General features: G+C 45.2%; 1 protein-coding gene across 22 annotated transcripts in view; it reads right to left on the bottom strand.

Annotated features, from left to right (window-relative positions):
• RERE (arginine-glutamic acid dipeptide repeats) overlaps window positions 1-26,854 on the bottom strand; it is a 339,661-nt gene that overhangs the window by 211,861 nt on the left and 100,946 nt on the right. For all 22 annotated transcript variants that reach the window (XM_060276215.2, XM_060276213.2, XM_088671569.1 and 19 more), the window contains one exon: window positions 11,972-12,442. In XM_060276215.2, coding sequence (XP_060132198.2) covers window positions 11,972-12,296 — 325 coding nt within the window. In that variant the 5' untranslated portion in view covers window positions 12,297-12,442. The remainder of the gene's footprint in view (window positions 1-11,971; window positions 12,443-26,854) is intronic.

Below are 26,854 nucleotides of genomic sequence, written 5' to 3'. Positions count from 1 at the left end.
TATTAGTGATGTTTCAGTGATGTCTTTATGACATTTCCTGGTCACTTCTGGGTTCAGTGCAATGTGCATATACACAGTCACACACATATTGAGCATGCATAAATGAGGGGGGCTGCCTGTATTTATATTTTTATTCTGTATATTGTTTCAAGATTTATTTATTTTTGTATTGTCTTTTGAGTTCTCTGTGGTATATTGTTTTGTATTGTATTTGACCGGCACTTTGTACCGGTATATTTTAAGATCTTTCAACTATTTTCTATTCTTATATTGTATAGTGATCTGAGTGTCTGCATCATACTTGATCTCCATTTTGTGTATGGTTTTGACACTTGCCCTCTACTTCATCGTGCTTGACATTTTGGTCTCTGGTATTTGATGACTAAGTTTTGTTCACTGCTTTGAGGTTCTTCTGAATATAAAGCAATTAACACATTTTCTAAATAAGTTCTCTCTCAGCCTAGCCTACCCCACAGGGTTGTTGTGGCAATAACATGGGGAAGGGGAGAACATATGTACAACACCTTGAGCTTCTTGGAGGAAAGGTGGGATATAAACATAGTAAATAAAAACAACCCACTTCATCATTGGAAATGCAAATTTCCCCATAACACCAAACAAGGAAAGGGGTGTGTGGGGGGGGAGAACCTTAGCAAACAAACAACATGCAAAAAAGGACCCTGAATCAACTTTTAAAAACAACATTATAAACTGTTTCCCCATGCAGAAGTTTGCCTTCTCCCTCCTTCCCCAGGATTTTGTTTGCTTTATTTAATGAAATATATATGTGTGTGTGTGTGCAGATAGCTAGAAAGCTAAAAGAGCTGGTTTTAAGGATCAACCTCCATTTATCAGCCCTTAAGAGAGGCGCCATCTGTCATGCATTAACAGCTGCTCCATGTTTTAAAAGCCAGAACGCCTGCCACATTTGGGGGGGGGGATGGAACACTGGCAGTGGGAAGAGAGAAGTGGCAGAGATTTTCACCTTGTAATGTGCAGTTTTGGTTTTAGTAATAGGACAGGTGTAAAGATTTCTGGTTAGCTCTCTTTATTTAAAAGGGGGGGGGGATAGCTTTCATGTGGATTCTTTACAGTACTGATTCATCCTGAAGGACTGAGCATCCAACTTCCATGGGGGCAGGGGGCGGTGGAGCTATGTAGCCCAGAAGCAAAGCAGATGGATTCATCCCTCTGGACACATCACACTGCATGCTCCCATATTCCAAGAAGAATTAGCACCTCAAGGTGGGGACAATTGTCTGCTATGTGGCCGCATCTTGCCACTAGACAGAAACACAGATTTGCTTTTAGTTGTGCTGTAAGCACCAGGGAGGGGGCATAGGACTGTGGCAGAGCACATTCCTTGCACGTGGAATGTCCGAGGTTCAAATCTTGAAATCTCTAGCTAGGGCTGGGAAAGACCCCTGGGGAACTTCTGCCTGTCAAGAGCACATACAGAACACAGGAAGCTGCCTTATACCAAGTCAGACCATCAGGCCATTTAGCTCAGTATGGTACATACTGATTGGCAGAAGTTCTCCAGCGTTTCAGATTGGGATTTCCAGTCATACCTGGAGATACTGGGGATTGAACCGGGGACCTTCGGCCTGCAGAAGCCATGACCCTTCCCCAGGGGACTGAGCCAGATGGACCACTGGTCTGAATTGATTTAAAGCAGCTTCCTATATTCCTACACCTACTTGCAATGCAAACAAGATTCCTACTGCTGATCCTCCAATGGCTTCAAAGGCACTGAATAGTTAACTTCATCATAATTGGCTTTTGCTGCTAGGAACAGGGCGTACCTCTGCAGCAGAACAAATGCTTTGAATGTGAAGGGCGCCAGACATCTCAGTCCCTGGCATCTCCTTAGGTAGCAGGACAAGAAAGATCTGATTACAGTCTTGGAGAGCCGTTGCCAGTCAGATCAGACTATCACTCTGACTCAGTATAAGGTTGTTTCCTAATGCAGCTCAGCTCCTACCACATCCATAATAAACTAGGCACTAGCTAAGTGCGAGCCTCGCCACCATCAGTGGCTCAACTACTGGAATGTCATGGTATGTTGATAAGCTACAGAGTCACAGAATGCTGATAATCATCACAGCCATTCTCAGACGAACAGGAAGGCGTAGTTAAAGGGACACAGGTCTAGGGGGGTGTCTCTGTGCTGTTGGTGGAAAACAAGAAAGGGCAGTGAGGCAAGGAACTGGGGCTGGAATTTATATATTTTGATTCAAGCTGAATAGCTAAATCTTTGGCGGAAGGTTCCTAGTTGCTTTTTAAAAAATCTAGCTCTCTCTCTCTCTCTCCTTTTTAATTCTGGCACATTTGCCTCTCTCAGCTGGTGAAGCTGTCAGAACAAATAGAAGGCAATATCTGGAAGCAAGACAAACACATGGGTCAATGTCAAACACAAGCCAATCACTCTCAGGGCGAGAGCCAAATGCCTGCATTTCAATTTCACTCATGTTCTCCAACTCAAATACCGTTAGACTGCTTTAAAAAAAACAACACCCATAACCAAACAGCTTTCCTCTGCTCTCTTTTTGGTTTTCAAAATGAGATTCTCTTTTTAATCCAAGAGCAGATTTCAGATTGAACAACAGTTTCAGCCATTTCCTTGGCAGCTACAAAGGAAAAGCATCAATGTATAATTATTATAAAGGGAACATTTAACAATTAATTGAGCCAGCAGAAGCTAAACCTCCGGAGCTTAGGAGTTCAAATGCTTGCTTGCTAAGCGAAAGGGCAGAGGATTGTAACTTAACCATAGGAGATTTCAGCCCAATTAGGCTCTGCGTAAATAAAATAAAATAACTGGGTCTGCTATGCCTGGGTGCAAATATGCCAGAGAAACAGACCAAAGGCCTTCTGTTTCCCTTGCTGTGCTGGAAGGGTGAATCAACAGCACACAGAGGCAGGGATGTGTGTGAGTGAGGTGACAAAACTATAATCACCCTTGTACAATTTTGCAGATAGGATCAGGAATGCATAGAAGCCACTGGTGCCCAGCAGGGGAGGTGAGATGAGCCCGATGCCTGGCATGTGGGGTTACTGCCAATGTGTTTTTTGGCTCCTGAGTTTTCCACAACTCCTGGATATTATCTCAATTTGAACAATTCCACAAGGACATGCTTCTTATAATATTAAATAACACACACACTACTACCCCACCAACCGCTACTACTTTTGGTTAATCTTAATTTCTATGTGCACATACTTGGACATCAGTCATACTGAAGAGAGTGGGCTAAACACAGTGAGAATTGGGATGCAAAGAGAAGGGGGACCTTAGCTGTGTGGCAGAGCACATGCCCTGCATGCAGGTTCAATATGAGGAAGGGGCGGCAGAAGGAGAGGGGACGTATAGGCAATTCTTTCTGTTGCATGCACTTAAGTCTCAGTTACACCAGGGCACAGAGACCAGGAGGCTGTGCCTATGGTTTTGCAGGGAAGGTGGGTTTCAAGAAGAAGGTAATTAACACTATGGGATGCACTTCCTCAGATCCAGAGAAGATTTTTCCCAGAACAGGAAGAGCTGAAAACTTCAGCAGCTCACCACCCCACCACTTCTCTGGAGCACTCCCCAGGGCCTGCAGCTAACACTACCAGAACAGGAGCATGTGATCCTATTACTGCCTGAGATTCCCACCCGCCCCCCTCCTACACACTCCCCAGAAGCAGAAGCAGCTACATTCAGAAATCACCTCCTTCCCAGCATATAATAAGAAGGGCCGGGCGTCTTGTTTTGTGTTAACATGATTGTCTTGGGCCAGAGCACCCATCAGAAGCCTGAACAAAGGCCCAAATTACAGCCTTCCTGCTCTCCATTATGGGGCATCCACCCTCTCCCCCCAAGAAATAAGCACTCGAGGAGAGAGAGTGTGCCTTAACTGCTAAGTGCTCTCGCTCTTCCCCTTGGCAAGCAATCCTCCCATAAATGAGGATTGCACCCAGCCAGCTACAAAGCACTTAACAGCTGGCACCTACGCAAACAAAAGAAATCCTGATAACCTCAAACAGGAACTTTTCGCTTTCAGTAGCAGAGTGTGTGTGTGTGTGTGTGTGTGTGTGTGTGTGTGTGTGTGTGTGTGTGAGTCCCTTTTCTTTACTACATTTCTGAAGTGTTATACCACATTGCTTTAAAATGACGGGAGATTAAAAAATGGGACAGTGTCTTGCTCTCCTATTTGAGTCACCTATGCAGATAGGGAAGGAAGCAAGGTGGTCAAACTAGAATTACATAGCACTGAAAGAAAACGCGGCTCCTTCAACTGTCTTTGAAGCTTCACCAGACATTACGAGAGTTATTGGTTTTCAGTTTTTCCTTTTGTAAAATAAAAGAACACTAGCCCTACATGTTAACTAGCACCTGAATGCCAAGATATTTGTGCTATGCCAATGTTCTGCCTTGTCAACCGGTCACTTTCACCAATTTGGTTCCAGGTAACAGTCACTGCCATTCTTTTCATATTACTTTCCCTCCAACCTCATTCTTTTTCACAACACCCAAATGTGTATATATACCTGACAATTTGGAATCACACACCCATGCATCTGATGAAGCTTGTGCCATAATAAATTTGTTAAGTCTTTAAGGTGCTATAAAACCCTTTGTTGTTTTTGCTGCAGCAAACTAAAACACTACTACTCTTCTGGAAATCAACATTTTCGTTCACCATTAACATTAGTGGAATGATATATAAATTCAAGCCTACATTGCTTGTCATACAATATTGCGATAAAAAATAGGCCACTACTCAAAATATAATTAAAAACAAAACTAATAGCTTAGCACAATTCTATCAAGAGGAGGCTGGGTCCAGCAGTGGCCTTGAATTGACAGCCTAGTTCATGCGTAGGCAACCTAAGGCCCGGGGCCGGATCCGCCCCAATCGCCTTATAATTCCGGCCTGTGGACCGTCCATGAATCAGCATGTTTTTACAGGAGTAGAATGTGCCCTTTTATTTAAAATGCGCCTCTGGGTTATTTGCAGGGCATAGGAATTCGTTCATTTTTTCCCCAAAATACAGTCCGCCGTCCGCCCCCAAGGTCTGAGGGACAGTGGACCAGACCCCTGCTCAAAAAGTTTGCTGACCCCTGGCCTAGTTCCTATAATGCATTGATTACACAGGTTTCCCTAGATCAAAATTACCTACACAAGTATCTGCATTTCCTTGTCAATCATCACCTTCCAGTGGTCCCCAGTACAGTCAATCATGTCCACAAGAGATGTGGGATTAAAAGAGATGTGGGATTTAAAAAAAAAAAACATTTTCCCACCCCCTAAGCAGTACACACCAATGTCATATCAAAATCTAAGGTGGGGTGGGAGGGAGGGAGGCAGGCTTCCAAAAGAAGTGGTTTGTCCTGAGCTATGATGGAATACAGAGGTAGTTTGTCATTTTCTTTCTTTCTTTCCCTTTCTTTCTCTTTCTTAAAAAAATCAATCAACAAAACAAACCACAAACCCACATGAGCAGGTAGAAATATTCATGGGCGTAGTAGCCAGGATTTATTTGGGGACAGGCTTTATGTCAGGGGGAGCAGAACCCAGAACAGAGTTTTTTGTGACACAATTGGTCAGTTAGATATTTTATTTATTTATTTATTTATTTATTTATTTGCTTGGTTGGGGGGGGGGAGCAGCTGCCCTCCCTGCATCCCCCTGGCTACAGAGCGTTGCTGTTTTTTACCTCAGTCCCATAACAGATTACCATCCCTCCATACAACAATTAAGTTGAATTACCTGTCCTCCAAGGAGACAGCACACAGCTTCTCTGCCTGAGTTACTACTATGAGTTCGTCTCCCTCCAATCACACCCAGAACAGTGAGATTCATGCAGAAACAGTGCGGGATGGTGCGGTTCTGCCAACCGATAAGGTTTCCTGCTCCCCTAACCACCTCTGGAAGAGAAACTCTGCAGATGCATGAGTGAAACAGGCCTCAAATTTCAGCTCGGGGCAGGTGACAGGACTATCCCTTCCGCTTTCTGACATTTGAGAATCATCATCTCAGGACAACATACTAACCCAGGAAGGTACTATTTAAAAAAGAAATCCTTGCCAGAAAGGTGATCTTCCCACCTTCTGTTTAGCCAAAGCTAAATATAAAAATTCCCCTACTCACTGTTACCAGGGTTTGTTCCCATTGCCCTGTTTGCTGTTTATATAGTTGCTGGTGCCATTGTTGGAATGGATCCTCACAAATCCTTTTAATCCTTGTAGATCCTTTTAAATGGTTCTGGATAGCCAAAGCAAAAATGACAGTGTCCTCATATCCATCTGCTAAAGATGAGAGGCAAGCAGCCTACAAGAATGCAATACGGTAGCTCTTCCTGCCCCTCCTCCCTACCCCACCCCTCTGTTCAGCTAATCTCTCCTGCCCCTACCATTTTCACCTCAGGCCTTCTGATTGCCATCCAAAAACTGGCAGGGTCTTGCTTTTCTAAGCAGCAATATGCAATCCAGGGAAAATGCTTTTTAACTGCTTTTGCCCAAGAGAGATATGTGTGGGAGAACAACGTAGGACCACAGAACAAGCATGCTAACATTTCAAAGAGGCGTCTGCAAATGCCACCAAGATCCCCATGACTGCCTATTGCAGGAATGCTATGGCTGGATTGCCAGCAATTCTACCCTCCATCAAGAATCCCAATCTTGTTGCATTAGACAGGTGCCGGTGCCAAGAGCCAGGGAGGGTGTTTTGCTTTTAATATATCAGCACTTAATTATCTGACTGCCAGCAGGGAGAGAAAGGAGGATGCAATGGCTTTCCCACACCTCTTCTGCCAGCCAAGGTGACTGGGACCAAATTGGCCTCCCCAAAAACAAAGAAAGCTCCATGTGACAAAAATATGTGGGCTCCCTAAGTTCTTCCCTAAATGTCACAGTGTGGTGTTTTTTTTTTGGGGGGGGAGGCGATTTCATTACACAATATAAAGGAAGAAAAACTCAACAAGGGACTGCCCATCTTCAGTGGCAGCTCCGTATTTTGCAGTGGTGAAAGGAAGCCTGACCATTTGAGAAAGAATGGGTGGGACAGTAGTTAAGAGGCAGAGCACATGCATTGCCTGCAGGAACTCAAATCCTTGGCATCTCTAGCTAAACAGGGTCAGAAGGAGATGGTAAAGACGACTTGCCACCTGAGCCCATGGAAAAGGGGCTGAGAGCGAGAAGAGACAATCCTGGCCTAGAGAGACAAAGAGCTTGATGTAGCATAAGGCAGTTTTCTCTGCTCTCAAAGCCATCATCCTCTTTTTTAAATAATAAAAACCACCCAATGACACTTGAGGGCTGCCTCCCTGACAGAACCAATCAGAAATGTACTGTTCATAGATGCTGGACTAGAGACTTAGGGCCTGATCCAGCAGCCAGGCTCCTCTTTTTATATTCACACTGGTGAAAATCTGCAAAATAAACAGGTCTAGTGGAGGTGATGGTGTTGAAGCAACAACTGTAACCCCAAATAATCTGACTGACACCAAAGGGAAGGACAGTCATTTTAGCAGCCTTGTACATTAGAACTCACAAAGCCCTCCACCACTTTTTTCATGCTGAAAGAACGGGATGTAAGCAAATAGGGATGCATGTAGTGTGCAGTAAAACAATTTTGTTATTGTGACAAGTTGTTTTGACAAAAGCCAGGAAAAGGTTTGAAATGCAAAAAAAGGGGAGGGAGAGACAATAGAAGACAACTGGGATAAAGGGAGGGGATAAGCGTGATGGGCTGCCCCTTAAACACTAGCAGGATAAAGACAACCAGCAAGCAGGCGAGGCCACATCTGTGCCATACATTTACACCACGATACCACTTTAAACAGTCATGGCTTCCCCCAAAGAATTCTGGGAGCTGTAGGGTTGAAGGGTATCAAGAGTTGTTAGGAGACCCCTACTCCCCTCCCAGACCTACAATTCCCAAAGGCACTTAACAATAAAGTCCTCTTCTCAGGAAACTCTGGGAATTGTGGCTCTCTGGAGGGAACAGCAGTCTCTTAACAACTCTCAGCTTTTGAAAGCAAGTTCCACGCTTGCACTGCGTAGAAGTGTATCCATTTTGAAAATTTGTGGTACAATAAAACACAATGCTAAATTGTCCAAAGCTGCAAGTCAGCACAGCCTGATGCTCACCACCAATCACCAACTTCCCATGTCCAGCCATGCCGCCTCTTGGCATCTGCCTCTTCACTGTCTAATACCAAAGCACTAGCTTCTCATATAACTTGGAAGCTACTTGGGACAAGTCCCACCCCCCTGCCCCGTTAGTTTGTAATGTTACATTCATATCGGTGTTGTTGTATACTATGCCAAAGTTTACTTTGCATTATTTAACTACCTCTCCAGCCCCTTGAAAAAAGGGGGAATCAAGGAAGCATCTTCTGCTGCTGATGCCCTAGGCCTTCAATCCTTTTCAGCAGATGTCAATCCAACACTAATGCAGCTCATATGTATCCCTTTGACCAGGCACCCCCAAACTCAGCCCTCCAGATGTTTTGAGACTACAACTCCCATCATCCCTAGCCAACAGGACCAGTGGTCAGGGATGATGGAAATTGTAGTTCCAAAACATCTGGAGGGCCGAGTTTGGGGATGCCTGACTTTGACCTTCCCAAAGGCATAGGCTAGAACAGGCATAGGCAAACCCGGCCCTCCAGATGTTTTAAGACTACAACTCCAATCATCCCTGACCACTGGGTCCTGTTAGCTAGGGATGGTGGGAGTTGTAGTCCCAAAACATCTGGAGAGCCGAGTTTGCATATGCCTGGGCTAGAACCACAAGCCTTTAAAGGGCACAAAAATCTTTGTTCTCTCCACAAATCAGCACCAAGCCCTAAAGCAAAGCTTTTTACTATTGCATGAATAGGACTATCCCACTTCCACATGATAAATCAAAAGTGCCCTCGCTAAAGCCTTGCTTACTTTTAGAGGTCAGCTCCTCTATCAGATTAGAGCAGGGGTAGTCAACCTTTTTATACCTACTGCCCACTAATGCATCTTTCTTGATGGTAAAATTTCCTTACTGCCCACCAGTGCTCAATGGTCAGCCTGTGCCACAGAACCCCCTACCGCCCACCTAGAATCCTGAAACGCCCACTAGTGGGCGGTAGGGACCAGGTTGACAACCCCTGGATTAGAGAGATAAGCACACCTGGGGCAAGCGTTGCCCATGTTTCCCACTGCCCCATCCAAAGAACTCTGGTGCTGAATCGATGACCCAAACATGGAAGTGATTAGCAGAGCAGGGTGGACTCCTCCTCTTGAATCAGCAGGCAAGCCTTCCAGGAGTAGGAGGAGAAAAGGAGGGGATGGTGCAATGCACTATTAAACAGAGGCCACCTTCCATCCTGGATGGAATTACAAGTGACAGGTGTCTAATGGCCTGTGGCAACACTACACTCCCAATTACGGGGGTTTCTTTCCACCTGAGGCAGTGATCCAAGTGACCTGAACAACGTAGTGTATTGTTAATGCTTTACAAAGAAGGAATATGGTGCAGAGCCAGTGTTTGTTTCCCTCAGACTTTTACAAATAATGATCCTGAACGTTTAAAGAATGCTTCGGGGGTGTTGTGTTCACAGACACTGTAATTTGTGGTGCCCGATTCAAAGCACCACATACCTTGAAATCACCCAATGTGGAGGGAACTCCAAGGCAGATTTGGTTTCTCTTGTCGAATCCCTTCCCAGCCCTGCTGTTAACTGATTAGGGCTCCAGATATATTATACAGCAAGCAGGAGACAGAGAGGTGGGAGAAAGAGTTAAACCTCAGCACCTCCATGAAAGCAAATCTATACCAGAGATGGGAAGAGCTTTTCGGCAAACAAGGGTGCTAATTGTTCCTGATTTTAGAAGGCAAGCCATGCTTGCAAGCAAATAAACTGCAGTGTGTTACTGCAGTTGAAGTCAGGTTCTTCAACTGCAGTAAAACACACAAACACACCACACCACGGCATGGCCACCACCCACTGTTGTGAGCCTGAACAGCTGCTCTTAATGCGCTCCAAAGGCTCTTGATCCTCTGACCCCAAAAAAGTTCAGCTGCCCCAGCCCTGATCCCTGCCTCACACAAACAAATGACCGAATGGCTTGTGAGTGTAAAAGAGTGGAGGCAAATTAACTGTAGGGAATGTATGGCCCTCCACATATTGCCAGGACTCTAACTCCCATCAGCCCCAACCAACATGGTCTATGGTCAGAAATGGTGAGAGTTGCACTCCAACAACTTCTGGAGGAACACAGGCTCCTCCATCCCTGGCTTACTGAAAAAGCCAAGTTCTATCTACCCAAACACGTAAAAGAATATGCTGTTGAGGATCTGGCAAACCTCTCTAGGGAGGGAGCCCCACAAAGCTGGTGCCATTACTGAGAAGGCCCTGTTTCTAAGAGATGCATGCTGAGCCATCAATGCATCACAAAGGACTAATTGGGGAGATAAAAAGCTGTGTGTCAGAAAGGAACTAATATATATTTCACAAGTTAATATCTGCACTGTAGAGCTAATTGTAGCTGGCAGAAAAATTTGCCCCGGTAGGGGAGCAGTCTTCTTGGCCCCATTACATCTACCCTGGCCCCAAGGGTATCAAGCTTTACCCCTATCAACCCCACAGGACTAGGGCAATGTTGTTTCCAGGTAGAATTCAGTATGAACAACTTAAAAGTGACAAGATTTGCCTGTGACTCAACACAAGCCCAGAGCGTTAAGCATTCTATCAACAGAACACATTAGAAAAATTGTTTCTGGTGATTTATTTCCATCGGTGTTTTCCCCCTCTTCTTTTGAAAAGCACATCAGTCTTTCCTTCCCGCAGCGCTCTTCCAGCATGCCAATGATTTTTTTTAACAGCAGAGCAGATGACAAATATAGTAGCGCTTGTAAGCTTGCTCTTTTGATAAGAGAATCAGGAATAAATACACACATCCTGGAGGAAACAAGAGCACTGCAAGTAGTCATGGAATTGGAGCATCCACTACCCTGAGGTACAGTGAATGCCCGCCTTAAAGGCAGCAGGTTTGGGGCAATATTAAAAAGGCAGTTAAATTGTCAGCTTAATGGGTTAAAAAAAAACAAGCTCATGTAACAGGCCCTTACCTTTAATTCTACAAAAATGCAATCATTTTATATGTATAAAAGCATATATAAAAATAAATCTTTGGGTGTTTGTAGAATTGGACAAGTTTCTTCTTCTCGCCTGCAAAACCCTCCATAGACTTCCTCCCCCTCCCCTGCATCTCTCTGCCCTTATATCCCAGCACACCTGCGATCTTCACTCATCCAACTCCATCACCCTTAGACATCTGAAGGTCTCCTGCTCTGTGTAACACAGGCATAGGCAAACTCAGCTCTCCAGATGCTTTGGGACTACAACTCCCATGATCCCTAGCTAACAGGACCAGTGCTCAGGGATGATGGGAATTGTAGTCCCAAAACATCTGGAGGGCCAAGTTTGCCTATGCCTGGTGTAACAGCTCCACTCTCCCTCTCATACTGGCCCTTATGGCTGGAACAATCTCCAGAATGTCCCCATGGGGTCACCTTTCTTGCTTACTTCAAATCCCCCCTCAAAAAACATTTTAGTGAAGCCTCTGCCATAGCCCCCAGCCCCAACACCCTACTGTAAGTAAGCCAATGTTCATTTAATTTGAATCATTGCATATTATTTTCCTGGTTTACCCCTCTTCTGTTCACCTTGCCTTTATTTTTAAATAGCAAGTCCCTTGAGATAGAGATCAGTTGTCTCATTCTTCCTTAAAGCACCACATGTGTACATGGTGCTACATAAACAATAAAAGCCAGTTCCCAGTGCAACAGAGCATGCACTGGTCAAAATTATCCATTCAGCTATGGCAGCAATTTACATCCCTCCCTCCCTCCCTTCCCCGTGAACTTCAGCCAAGAAAACTAGGCTGGGCAACACAAACACGCCATGTGGTTCAGATTCCAAAGAGTAGGATCTCTCTCTCTCTTACCTCCAGGTCTGTAGACCACATCATCCTCTGTGATGAAAGAGGTGATTTCTCCGTTGTCCGTTCTCTCATAGCGAGATTTCTTCTTGGGTGGTTTCTTCTTGTTCTTCTTTGTGGACTCCTCTGTGGTGGCGCCGTTGTTGTCATTGTCCTCGTCCTCGCTGTGGTCGCTCTCCGCGTAATTCTTGGCTCCGCCTTCCAGGGTGCAGCTCCGACGGGGCCGCGAGTTCTCGCTCTCCCGTGCCTTCTCCCGCTTGTCCCGCTCTCGGTCTCTGTCCCGGTCCCGGTCCTTGTCTTTCTCTTTGTCCTTCTCTTTGTCCGCTGTCATGATTCGCCAGGTGCCTTCTTCTGTCCTCTCACGGCTGGGCCTCCGTGAAAGGTAGACAGTGAGCCTGGGCTTCAGTCTTCTGAATTTCTCACTCAATTCCAGGAAAAATTCGACCACTCCAACAACCCCAGCGTTTTAAAAAGGCTCTTTGAAAAGGAGGGGGGAAAGAAAATGTTAGCCATCGGAATTCTTCAACAACTATCTCAACTTCTTTCTAGGGAAAGATTAGACATTTAGGGGAAGGAAATATCAGTGTTAAAAAGTTGTTTCAGGCCACACAGCAGGACATTCAAACAACAGCTCCTATTATGCTCTAATGCCATGCTTTCTTCTCTACAAAGCATGGCTCCTCTCAGACTTCCCAGCGCTCACACACACATATGTACAGCCAGTTCCATCAAACATGACTAGAGTGTCCCAGAACATTCATGGCAACATTATGTCTATGAAAGGGCAGGGCTACACAGATAGCAGCAGTTTGGTTGCTGTGGTGGAGGCTGCTACTGAGAGCTATGGGACAAGCAAACGTGATGTAGAATGTGTTGTCTTGTCCCCACAGCTCCCAATCTCCTGCAATCAAGAGGTCCTTCACCCACACACACCCAGCCTGTCGTGACAACAGTTCCTTCACAAATATAAAAATGTCATTTTGAGAAAGGTCTTATTTATTTATTGCACTTCTTAATTCCCCCCCAAAGAAAGTGACTCAAGGCAAGTTACAAAATAGTATAAAAAGTAAACCCAGTATAAATCCAAAACGAAAACCTAAAAACACATCTAGGCGTATGCAAAAGGTAAGCCGAACACATCCCACCCACTGGAAATATCTGATGTGCTCCAAATTTCGGGCTGAAAGCTTGGGTAAGAAGAAAGATTTGCACATGGCACCTAAAAATAGTGAGGGTGCCTGGCGTGCCTCCCTGGGTACAGCATTCCGCAAATGGGGAAGCCACCAATGAAAAGCTCGTTCTCATGCCACCACCTTCTGCACCTCCCTTAGAGGAAATACATAGAGGAGGGCTTCAGATGACAAACACAGGGTCCTGGCTGATGCATTCAGGAAGCAGTGACCCTTGAGTTACTGGAGTTCTGAGCCACATAAAGCTTTTTAGGTCAAAATCAGCACTTTGAATTAGCACCATATATTAATGTACTCTGAGATTTGAGTTTGGTGGGTCATTGGACCAAACAGGCATTGCACTGCACCCATAAGGACTAAATTTACTTTAAAGAGGGGGGGAAAGAGGGGTACATAATTAACAGAGAAATATTATGAGCTTGGGTGGAGCAAATTGCAGAACACATATTGACACAGCCGTGGAAACTACAGACAACAATGATCTCCAGGCTCACACCTCTCCAATAAGCCACACTTTTCTTTCCTGCACACAAGACTGTCATCGTCTATGAATGATAGCTGAGTGAAGAGGAAGAAGACTTTGCAACTCAGCCTTCCTTTCCCAGAGAGAAAAACAGCCTCCGTTCATAACCTGCTACATAAAATTGCCCGTCTTCAAGTCAAGGGAAGGGCTGTAATAAGGGAGCACTGCCACATATTGTTAAAGCCTCTTGTTCTCACGGTTTGAAGCTAAGCCTTTTACCTGATGACTGCTTCCCTGTCAATCTCCGGGCCGGCAATCTGGACTGACAGGTTGTGTATGACGGGGGGGGGGGTTCTGAGTAACAGCCAGCAGAAAAGCTGAAGCTGGGCTAAAACTGCCAGCAGCTGCTGCCCTAGAAAGCCTTCTGACTGAACAGAATTTTGCACCAGTTAAGGAATCCATCAGTACACTTCTTGAGTGAAGGCTGGAGAGTTACAGTCTCTTAACGTTATGTGCCAGTGCACATAGTAAAGATACACTGGCTTTTAAAATGAGAGTCTTCACAGACAATGGCTTTTCCAGCAGCCATCTAGCCCTAATAAACTACTACCACTCCTGCTTAATGATTCTGTTGAGTGGCGTGCTAGATTCTGGCAGAAGACAGCCTTTTACAAAATGGAGCTTATGTGGTGGCTAAGGGACTACGTCCCTCACATCCCTTTCAAATCTCACCTCCCTCACGAGCTAGGTGGTCAGACGGCTCTCCCAGGATCTACAACAGGAGGGTGCTCATATTAAGTCTGCCATAAAGCGCTGCATTGAGCACTGCAAGCACCCTGAATGCTCTAAAGCAGTATATAAGTGCAAAGTGTCCGTATCCCTGCCCAGTCCTGGAACTTGAAATCTCCTCAGCGGAGAGAGGGAGGACTGGACGCTCCAGCAGATATCTAAACCCCAGAAATTCTAAAGAACTGCTGGGTCCCAACAGCCTTGCACCAGGACTGAAGGTCACCGTACCAGCTGCTTGGGTTTTTGGCTGGTACTCTGACTTCTCACTCCCCATCTCCTCCAGAGCCACAGGATCCACTAAGATGGTGAGTCAAGCAGAAGCTTCAGGGCCACCAAAGTGCCCAGCTAGCTGCACACAAGGTAGAAAGGGAAGTGAATGGAAGCACACAGCCCAGATCAGGGTCTGGTTGAAAACAAGGAATGGATGGAGCCTTTATAAGTTCCTGGTTTGAGCTACTTCACTGCTGAAGCAAAACCCAAACTCCAGCCTTCCTGAACTGGAGGAAATAGGCAGCTTCATAGGCTTTTTTTTAAAAAAAAATCTTGCCCAGCATTGTGTACTCTGACTGGCAGCAGCCTTCCAGAGTACCGGGGGGGGGGGGGGAGAGAGCAGGCTTTCCCCTTCACCTGATCCTATTCATGAGAAGATTGAATGTGGGACTTTCTGTATACAAAACATGCTCTACTGCTGAGCTATGGTCCTTGCCCTAAAAATAAAGCAAGATTTCAATCTTCATGGTTCTCAACACAGAGCTGATTTACAGCTGAAGCTGCCTTAGACCATCAGTCCAGCAAGCTTCAACCTACACCAAATGGCAGCAGCTCTCCAAGATGTCAGATGAGTCTTTCCCAGGCCTAAATGGAGACTGAAGCTGGGAACCTTCTGCATGCAAAGTCTGAGCTCTGTTGCTGAGCGATGAGCCTCCCTCTAAGTGTGTGTGCAGATATACAGTCACGTGGGAAAAGGCTAGTGGGAACTGGCATGTTCACGCCTGGGGAGCCGGCGGCAATCAGTGTCTGCTGGAGGAAAAAGGAAGAGCAGCTGACATCACAGAAATAGTTGCCTGCTTCCCTCATGTACCATCCGTGTAGCAGACATAGTTATGTAATCAACATACACAACTGTGGGGGTTGTTGTGAAAAGCCTCATGCACACCACCCCCAGTTCCTTTGAGAAAAGGGCCATGTACAATAAAATAAGAGAAGAAAGTTGGGTGTGTGTCAAAAACCACCAATAGCAAGTAAGCTTGTGTGGAGCAGGGAGTGGAAAGAGGATAAATTGGGGAGCAGGGAGGCAGCAAGTCTTGTTCCTGAAATATTAAGGCTATGAATTTGGGGAGTGGAGATGGCACTGTCAATAGCTCGTATTTTTCCAGCCCAATGTTTACGTCCCACACCAGGAACAGGTGACAGCTAGATTAGGAGAGGTATCCAACCAGCTAGATTAGGAGAGGTATCCAACCATTGTGCCATTAGTGCAATGATTTACCCTTGAACAATGAAACTCCCCCCCCATCTCCTCCCCAATTCTTCTCCAGAAGGCCAGGGGGCGGGATGCAGAACAGATTTAGAGGGTGTAAGGGGGAGGAAAGTTCCATTGTGTAAGGGAAAATTCCATGGAAAGAAAGGCTTAGTGCTGCTTTGGGTACAAGCCTGGAGTTCTGACCCAGACTTTAACCCACATTTTACAGCCTGCCAGATCAGAGGTGCCAGGGTTGTGCATAGATGTGCAAAACCACAAGGTTTTACCACTTTGAAGCTTTGGAAAGCTTTGCCCATTTTATAAATTCTCTCCACTATAGCCCCCCACTGTCTATTATCATGTGCTGACTAAGCACAGCTTATCAGATGAGATTGGCTAGGTCCATGGGCCACAGTAAGATTTCCCACCTTGGAGAATATTATTTAATCACCATTTGTTCATGTTTGTACACTTTCCATAAAACTATATCCACATCCAATGCTTAAAAGCCTTGAACCTTTTAAAAAATGCAGAATTTTTCAAAAGGCTAGGTCATAGAATCGTACGGTTGTCAGGGTCCCACATGTCATCTAGTCTAACCCCCTGCAATGCTTAAGTTTGTTTAGAATGTTTACACACCTATCAAGAAATGAGGGAAGGAATGTTCCGGCTCTGTGCACCTGAAATCTTTCCTCTTAGATCCTAACATTTTAAAAGAGAGAAAGACAGCAAGCAATTCTTACGTCTCCCCACTGATGTCTTCCCCAGACCATGACAACATCCAAAGAGACAAACTGACTTTGCTGTTGTAACTTGAGGGTTGGGGCTTCAGTTTCTCTCTTTTTCCTGAATGAGGGAAACATTCCAGGAAGACAGAGGTTCTCAGCTCTTTTCCCGCTCCTCAAGCAGCTGCAATCATTTCCTTTGACAATTTACAAGGGAGAATCTCATGCATATAGCAATAAAGATATTATGCGATCAGGAAAACCTTTGGTACCAATCACATTTGGTACCAAATTTCAGGGACATAGTGATGAAAAATTTGTACACACATTACTTATCTACCAGCTGTGGCTTAGTGACTGCCTAGTTTGCATAATTTACCAGAGTGATATAGCAATATATTCAAATGTGAATGTAACACTTCAATTCACACAGCATTTTTCAGGGTGGCTCTCCATACTTAACTTGCACCTGTGCCGATATCACAAGAATGCTCTCTAGGCATTAAGGCTCTCGTTCATATAACCTCTCAGGATTGATTAAACCCATCTGTCCATGGTTATTCTTATCCACAAACTCAAATTCCCAAGGGCAAGTATAGGCAAAAAAGAAGTAGTGGAGATTTGGATGCAAATATTTTCCTTTCAACTTATGCACATTCTCATTCTGCTACATTTTTTAGGGTGTGCTGTGAGTAAAACATCACGGCTTCCCCAGCACTTTACCATAGACCCTAGATTGGTTGTGCCTGTGCACTGAGCACAAAGTCAAACAGCTAGATCAGGCATAGGCAACCTTCGGCCCTCCAGATGTTTTGACCTACAACTCCCATGATCCCTAGCTAACAGGACCAGTGGTCAGGGATGATAGGAATTGTAGTCCAAAACATCTGGAGGGCTGAAGGTTGCATCTGCCTGAGCTAGATGGTTAGGTGCTCTAGTGGTAAGTAAAGGAAAGAAAACCCAAGAGAAGGAGAGATGGAAACTAAAATGTCATGCTCTAAAAGGACATTGCTCCTTTGCCATATACAGTTTGCATTTCCCCCCACAGAGATTGGGGGTGGGGGGAGAGACCAAAAGCCACCGAGTTCCTTGTTGATGAAGCAAGAGTGCTTCTCTGCCAAAAGGTAATACAAGCATAAAGTTTGTGGACAACTTAGAGGGAGAAGAATGACAGGGTGTAAATTTTACATTGTAAAATGGGGAAATTGGTCTTTAGCTGCTGATACAGACCTCCACACAAAGCTTTTTAAGGAGACACAGATCTCTCTCTTGTCATGGGAGGAGTATGAATACTGATTCCTGTTATTCTGAGGCCCAGGGACAGATATATTCCCCAAAGGAGCAATAACTGGCCTCTCTATTACAAGGGCCAGCAATCATGGCAGGAGGGGTGGAGGGTGTTACACTGGAACTTGTTGGCAGCCCTTATAAGGAGATGACTCTGGCTTAGCACCTGCCATACCTTCTTCAAAGTGTCATCCCCACAAATCTGTGTGCTGACCAAAGGACAGAAGACAATGACCAGAACACCAAAAATGACCAGAAAGCGGCAAGCTGCCTTGCACTAGAGGAAAAGAACTAGGAACACAGGGCACAATCAATGTTAAGAATGCAGGGACCAGCATCACGAGAGAGAGACGAGGAGGAAGCACACAAGAATCTTGTGATAAGACAAGTTACAGAAGCACTAGAGGAGCGGCTACAAAGCACCAGTTCATGGAGCTCTCGAGGGAGCAGCTCCTTTCTGCTGGTTTAATCCTCATCAAAGAACTCTAACAAGGCATGCAACATGAGCAAGCAAACAGCAGTGACTAATTGGGGATGTGGCTAGATTGGATGCCTTTCTGAATCCGCTTCTTCCCACTCCTTGGGTAAATATCTAACAGACAGCCCCTTTCCCTCATCCAGCAGAGCAAGAATGCCTGTATTTGAGGATATGCCCCTCCAAGGAGATGCTGCTTGTGAGCCAGTGTGTTCATTTCCCCCACCCTGCCTCTTCTCCCTCCTCTAACTCATCCCCACTGAGCAGATGGCACTGCTCAACAGTATAATCAGGATTAGTCCCAACCTTTATTAATTAAACCAGCAAAATGCCTGGAAAGAACACCAGGGCACGGCAGGAGCTCCTGCTCCCGGTGACCCCCATGTCTGGAGCAAGAAGCTGGTTTGGCACCCTCTCCATTGTGTCCTTTACTGCATCTCATTCTGACCCAGGCATGGTACTCATGATGCATGATTCCTGAAGTTAAGCAGGTCAGTGCCTGGAGAGGAGACCGCCTGGGAACCCCTTGTACACCACCCCTAGTCTTCATCATGTTAGAAAGGTAGAACAAAAATAAAATATTTTTCTCCATGGAATTCAGTAAGAACTGAGCTAGCCCTCATCTGAATAGCAATACCCTGAGTCCTCTTTCTTGGTCATGCTAGAGCAAGGCGGGGGGGGGGGAGCTTTCAGCCCGGCAGCCCAGATCTATATCTTTCCCCCATCCCAGTGGGCCAATTTTGGCAGATGTGCAGGACAATCATCTGATGGGGTGGGCAGAGATACTGCCCAAACAAGACTGAATTCCCCACGCAGGATCAATCCTGCATTCTGCAGCCATGTCTCAGTAGGGAAGAAGATTATAGCTTCAGAAAAATGGCGCCATGGGCCAAATAAGGAGGCCTGGTGGGCAACATTTGGTCCATGGGCCAAATATTCCCCACCCCTGTGCTAGAATCTGATTTATGCTCTTGAATCCTTGCTCTCCAACCATGCATTGTCAGAGATGGGATGACCAAGCTCCTTTAACCCCCAAAGCTGCACCAAGTCAACAAGAAAGCCTTCCTCTCCTCTTCTTTCCAAGGGTGGTATCAAGGAAGCTTCAAACACACCTAGCCACCTCTGTACCTGCAACAGAGACCAAGCAACTCTGCAAGGGATGGAAACAACCTTGTCTCTTGTCTCTCCACAGCACAGAGAAGGACAGCTCAAATTATCAGATGTGCTCAACATGCAACTTTTTGTCAAGAGCGGGAGGCAACATTTAAAACTCACTGAACGTAAGTGGAATAGACAGCTCATGGCTAAGTGCAACCAACATGTAATTAGCCTCTGTCAAACTGCTGTGTGTGTGTGTGTATGTTGTTCCATTTCCTGAAGCACCTTGTCACCTACAACAAAGCTAAGGCAAGACAACATCCAAAACCAGCTACAACAACAGGATGCACCCACTGCACTAGTGACTTAGTGACAGACCCCCATTTGTCCATATTAAGTTGTGAAAGGGCCACCTACAGCTCTAGGCAATTTTTCCAAGCAGGTTACATTAGGATGTCAAACAAAGAACCAACGCTAATAACCTCACCCAGGAAACTCTGGCTAGAGCCCTGCAGCAAACAGTCAAAGCTTTTATTATTGTTGTTGTTGTTGTTGTTGTTGTTGTTGTTTAAAAGATATTTGTAAAACCCATGTCTAAACAATTCCTGAGATCCAAACTGCAAGCAGACAACAACTACTGATTGTAAGTCACCTCCCGCAAAGGAGCAAGTTTGGCTGGTTTGTCTTGCCTGTATTTTTCCTCTCTTTAATCATCTATCCCCATAACAACTCTTTCACGATTATACTGCTTACAATATAGGTAAGGAACTGTGCTTACTTTTAGGGTCTCTAAGCAGGATGGGGGTAGTACTGTCAAGAGAGGAAGAAAGTGCATGCAGGCCACTTTCAATCTCAAAAGTCACCCTCCAACAACACACAATGCTTCACTACTGAGTCATTTTAAAAAACAGCAACGGAAAGGCCGCTCCCTTCTAAACAGTCAGGTTGATCTTGCCTCCCACCACCCCACACATGCCCCAACTTTTGATACGTTCAGTGATGGCTTATGTAATTCATGAGCTGACATCCAGTCCTTCCATGAGCAGGCGTGGAGGGATATGGGAAACCTTCACACCCACAATGCACTGCAGCTCCACACTGGCTATGTGGGCGGGGCTTGCCACCATGCATGATGAGTCAGCATATAAAGGAAATGAATTGTGGGTGTGTAGGGAGGGGTGTACGCCTCTGGCACAGCAACTAGGTTATGCTGAATAGTTTTGAAAGCTGACACAGATACAGAACTGGGGCAGAGTAAAAAAATTAGCCGGAGCTAGAGCATGCAGAAAGGCACAGGTGCTCCCTAGCCCCCTCAAACCGAAGGTTTCTGCAGGAGAAGCCACAGAATAACCATTCTTAGAACTATATTAGGGAAAGGCCAGGGTGCCTGCTTAGTATTAAAAAGGTTCCCAGTTCAATCCTTGGCATGTAATTGTCTGAATAAATGGTACTTCTTATATACCAAAGATTATAATCTTATGGCAAAATTAGTAACTTTTAATATGTGACTGGCCCCAAAAGAGAAAAAGTACTGTATTTTATTCGCACCCACCCCCTCAAATCATTTTATTCCAGGGGGGGGGGAACAATTCCACCACCTGGCCCTGCAATGACTTCACCCTCTCCCCCACCCCCATGACTTCACAGTTTCTGGAAATTTTACATCTTCCTGTCCCTACAAGGGAGGGGGGTGTCCACATTTCCCAGGCTTATCACAGAGATTGATTAAAAAAAAATTAGAGCCAGGAGGATGACAATGATAGCATCAAGAGACAATGCAGCTATTTTTAATTCTCCACAAAATGGAGCAGCGTAGAGAAAAGGGACAAGGCCTCAGCTGCGCAACAAGGCGAAGGAAGGACATCCATGCAATCACCTTCTTAATAAAAAACCGGAGGAAAGAGCAAAAACAAATAAATAAAAATCAATCATCTTTCAAGTTCCTCGGTAGATCTAGAATGTCAGTACACACTGTTCTCAATTCTTAGTTTTCCTTACACACACCCACACCACTCAAATTTGTACAAGTTCTCAACAAAATGACAAGGAGCAAGAGAGTGTTGTGTGCATGTATGTGTTCTAATGCAAATGTACACTCAAGTATGCCAGCCTTATATGCCAGCCTACAAAGTTTAGTATGCTCACCTGCACAAGATACTTATGCAAATATTTTATGACAGTTTTAAAAAAACAGCAGTAAAAAGAACCATCCATTTTTTGAAAGCTGTTGTGCCTGGTTGCCTGGAGGTAATTCTCACAGATCAGGGGAATGACTGCTACAATACCATACCAAAAATTGTCCTGCTGAAGAACAACATATTTTGGATATCGCACTGATCCCAAAGCACTGGAGACAGCAAGCTGATGAAGAATGCTATGAAGTTCAGAAACTTGCACACTGTGAACACAATACAGCTAGACTGGAACGAGCCAAAGCTCAGTGGTGGAGCTTCTGCTTTGCATAAAGGACATTCCCTAGTTTAATTCCCAAAATCTCCAAGTAAGTCTGGGAATGCATTCTACCTGAAACTCTGGAGAGCTGCTGCCAGTCAGAGTTGACAATACAGAGCTATGGGAACCAATGGCCTGGCTCAATATAAGGCAGCCTCCTACATGCCTACTAAATTCAGTCACTTGAGATAGCACTTCACTGACTTTACATCTCCAGCAAAGGAACTGTGGAGATCTGACAGTATGCTATCGTGCAGAAGTACTTCCAGACAACATAATAATGAGTTTATATTGTGCAAGCTTCTGTGCATTCAGAAGCCCTGATGGGGCCAGGCATGCTGTTCACTGAAACTTATCACGCACCCAGCACTAATCCACTAGCTTAACATTATTCCTCTTTCACAGATGTTGCAATGGGTTAAGCACGACTTTCTTCTTTATACATAATTGCACCTGAATGATATGGAACCCATAAAACTAAACATTGATATGTGTGGGTGGGTGTATTGGGTTGGGTGGGGGGAGTTCTCTAAAGTAAACTGTGCTAATACATCACGTATACTGCCAAACACAGATGTTTACACAGATGTTTAAAGCTCAGATTAGGACAGGAGAAGTAAATACACTGGGGGGTTGGGAAAATCTTTGTGGGGTTTGGCAAGCTCAATAGCTTCGGTTTTGCAGCAATTTCTCTCTCACTGGCAGGCTCCCTTTCACACTGCACAAAACAACCGTCAGCACAGCTGCTTCCGCCATCACCTGACAAAGGATGGGAAAACGCGCTGATCACAGCGCTGCAGGTTGAGCAGGATTAAATTGCCTCTGCTATCAAGTCACCGTCTCACCCACAGAGTGTTTCCTGGAGAGTGTCTAACCTCTCACAAAAGAGAGAAAACAGCACAGACAAGGGAACATCTCCCCCATGCCGGCAAAGGAAATAAAAGTTATACGGAAAGTGAGAGAATGGGAGAAAGAGCACAAAATAGAGCAGGAACCCTTTTGGGGGGACAAGGCTAAACGAAAGGAATCCAAGATGTATAGGAAGAAAATGAGAAACTCAGCACAGGGCAAGTTCTCAGCAGATCAGGTGCATGCAGGGCTGCACGTAAGCAGCAATTTTGCAAGTATGCAGAAAACGACCAAATAAAAAAATTGTACTGGTGGAATGCAGCTTCATGAGAAACTCACATTTTATTTTAGAACTAGCCCCGAAAGCTATGTTGATAGGACTGAAAGAATGTGGGGAAAGTTCAGAAGCAGGGGAGACTGGGAAATGTTCAATTTGCACTGGCTGAGAAGATTCCACATCTGTGCCCAACCAGTAACTAGGAAAAACCAAGAAAACATTGCAATAAGCTACAGAATCAATTATCCCAAGTAAAGAGAATTTTGCAGTTTTTTTTTAAAAAAAGCACTCAGATGTATATTTGGATGCTGAAACTGATCTGTTTCTACTAAAATATGAGCTTCCTGCATGAGATGTCCCAGAGCTTTCTCCATCTTACTCAGCATTCCTTTTCTTCACATTCTGCAAGAACCTCCATTGCTCACACAAACAAGTGGTCCAGCGAATATTACTCCACAGCCTCCCAAAGTATTTAGTTTTCAAAGGTAAAGTGAAGGAAGGGACAAGACAACAAAATGGATGAGCCTTTCCCAGGATCCTTCTCCCAGGATGTGACTTTGCAATTAGACAAAGTGGGGGCTGGCAAGAGCAGTGACAACATCCCCAGTGGGATTGCCAATGGCATGGGCAACAAGAAACTGGAAGTCCAAGGAGGTCTGAATGGCTACCACATAGCTCTAGCATAAAAACCACAGCTATCTCATCCTGGGTCCTACAGCTGACAACTCTTAATTTTAAGTCCCTGGGAGCATGCCCACACTCATTTCCAAAGACCAAGTGGTGGAGACAATGAGGTGGATAATTTTAACTTAGAAGCAGAATATTAAATGAAGGAGAACTGAGGTACTGTTGACTCTGCCCATGTCCAAGGCCCAAGGTGAGAACAACTTGGCACAATGAAACTCCAGGATCCCAGAATGCATCACAGATATCAGGGCTTAAGGTGTGCCAGCAACCCACAAGAACTTGTCTATGGCATCTGTTTTCCATGTTATCTCATCCCTTTAATGCTTGAAGAAACAACAGGTGGAAGTGTCTCCAACTAGGTGTGTTTCCTTAACCACTGAGAGACTAGAGAGCATCTGCACGTTATCAAGGATTGAGAGGAAGGATGTCCAGGATCACGAGTATGGTTTAATAAAAACAGCCCTGACGGATGAGACAACGGATCTAGTCCACCAAGCCAGCGTTTCTCAACCGCTGTTCCACGGCACAGGTGTGCTGCGACGTGCGGCAACAAGAAGGGCGATTTTGCAGCTGCAAACTCCACCTCCCTGGGCGTCCTATTTCTTCGCCCCTTCTAGTTTCCACAGACCAATCAGCTTTCATTATTTCCATTTTCTCCATGCCTCACGTGACAGGATCATCCCAGAATCCTTTAGCCAAGATGGCAGCCCCCAGCTAATAGTGCCGCACATGTGTCTCTTTTTTGGAAAATCGAGCGGACTTCAAGTAGCTACTTTTAAAATATTCAATCTCCATCATTCAAAAGGTAGTTTGTTGCTAATTCACGGAGGCATGAAGACCAAATCGTCCTCTCACAAGTCCGAGAACACGCACAGGGTAAGATACGGGACGGCGGGGTCGGGTGGGGTGGATCAGAAACCCGGATCTTTTAAGAACTCTGCAGCGCTGACCCGACGGAAAGCAATATTTAGCAAGTGTTTCTTACAGTCATAATTATAATATAGGGCGGCACAGAGTTAATTTTTTTAACTTTTTTAATGGTGGTGTGCCTCGTGATTTTTTTCACGAACAAGTGTGCCGTGGCCCAAAAAAGGTTGAGAAACACTGCACCAAGCAGTTTCAACAGTAGCCAGAAAGATGCCTCTTGGATGCCACAAACATGCACAAAGGTACTGCCCTCATTCCCTTGCTTATCCCTCAATCTGGTTATATTATAAATTAGAATAATAAAAATTATAATGATGGCTGCTGCCTCAACTTGGAGGCTTCATCTAGCTGTCCTGCCTAATAGCCACTTTTCCTTTCACAGTCAGCCAACATTACATCTTGCATTTCAGTTTCCAGGGGTACTTCAGCTCCAGCATTTCTAGAAGTGAACAGCAGGTAGCCGCTTATGATCTCTGCTCAGCTGCATTCCACTTATTTTTGTTGGCATTCTTCATCCTGCTTTCCAACATGCAGGGAATCCCAGAAATCTATATGAACCATCAACACACACCATCCACAGCAATCCCAGTGACAAGGAGCAAGCGAACTAGATCTCTTCTTGGGTTGGACAGCAGACACACACACACACACACACTTTCTCACCCAGCAGAGATCATTAGGAAGCCTAGCAGCTTACATAAAAAGACAGGTAGGACTGACTTTACCTTCTTGACCACACCATGGAGCCTGACTGGCTTTCCAACTTGAGGAAGGGAGAGAGCAGATGAGGTCAATTTGACAGTTCAGTGGTGGGCCACATAGCTGTGGTGGGTGAGGCCACAGACAAAAGTGTGGGGGGGGATATGGATGAGACTCTTACCTTTGTATACTAACTAGGCTATCTTCCTGCCACAAGATTTATACATGCTCATACATACATACATACATACAGGCAAGCAAGAGACATCACCACAGTTCAAGGACAGAGTTGTGTGAGGAGGTGGAGCCTGGGGAAAAGCCAGAGCACGAGACATACAGGTTTGGAGAGCCACATGTCACTCACACCCAGGCCACATTCCCCACTCCTGCTATAGAGGAACATCTGAGGAAGTGGGCTCTAGTCCACAAGAGTTTGTGCCATAATCAAATTGTTCATCTCTAAGGTGCTGCCAAGAGGCTTTGTTGCAATTTCTGGTAGCCGGAGGTGTTGAACGCATGCCCATGAGTATGACTCTTTGAGTGATTTTTGAATTAGTGTTCCAGGAAGGGAGACTGAACGGAAAAGTAAAATAAAATTGAAGGATGACTTATCAAGGGAAACAAGGAATTCTGGAAGAGATTATGTCAACAAGATTGCAAGGGGGAGGAAGGGGGAGGTCTGGCACCAACCTAACCAAGGCAGGGAACATCCTGAATCATAGAAGCAGATGCTACCAAAGTTTGGGGAATTATTACACAGCTCTGCCAAGCACATTTAATAACTTTTAAAGCTTTGGCATCACCCAACACAAACACAAAAGGCACCATCACCTGCAAAGTTACAAGGGCTCCCTGTACCATTACAGTCATGCCAGCTCCAGCCAAGTGTTGGGAACTGCTTGCCTTCTCAGAGTCCAAACTGCAATTGTTTTTACACTGCTAGCCAGGAAGGCACACACTGAAACTGGCCTTTCCCCCCTGCTTCTCCTCCAACACTCTCCATCTCTCAAACTTCATCAATTTATAATACCCCTACCACCATTTACCATGCCATTACTTATGTTTCCTGCTAATGTCTGTTCTCCCGCATGCATGCACACCCCAATGGATTATTGCAAGTGAGAAAAACACAATACATCAGCTCTTGGACAGAATCCTCCAACCACATTTCCCCACCTAAAACCATTTTTCAAGCAGCTTTTCTCCAAAGTAGAGGATGACTACTTTGGGTTTGAGAGACCCAACAGATAAGCCGACACATAAACAGTGGGCAAAGAAACACAGGATTCTCCCATGCCAATTCTTTAACTAAACTTCTATTCCATTTTTCTATCGGTTCTAATCCTTCAGGCAGTGTATTGTATGGATGGATTATAACACCACCAGCTACAAAATTAAAACACACGAAATGGAGTGTCAGCCCAAAGACCCAGTCCACATCTCCCAAACCCTGGCTGAGATACAAACAAGCAAAAAAAAAACACATCTCCAAAACAAATGCCTTGGCCAA

Source organism: Zootoca vivipara, chromosome 6 (assembly GCF_965207765.1).
Source record: "Zootoca vivipara chromosome 6, rZooViv2.hap1.1, whole genome shotgun sequence".
NCBI lineage: Eukaryota > Metazoa > Chordata > Lepidosauria > Squamata > Lacertidae > Zootoca > Zootoca vivipara.
Note: the sequence above shows the minus strand (reverse complement) of the source record. Positions and strands in the feature narration are given on the sequence as shown.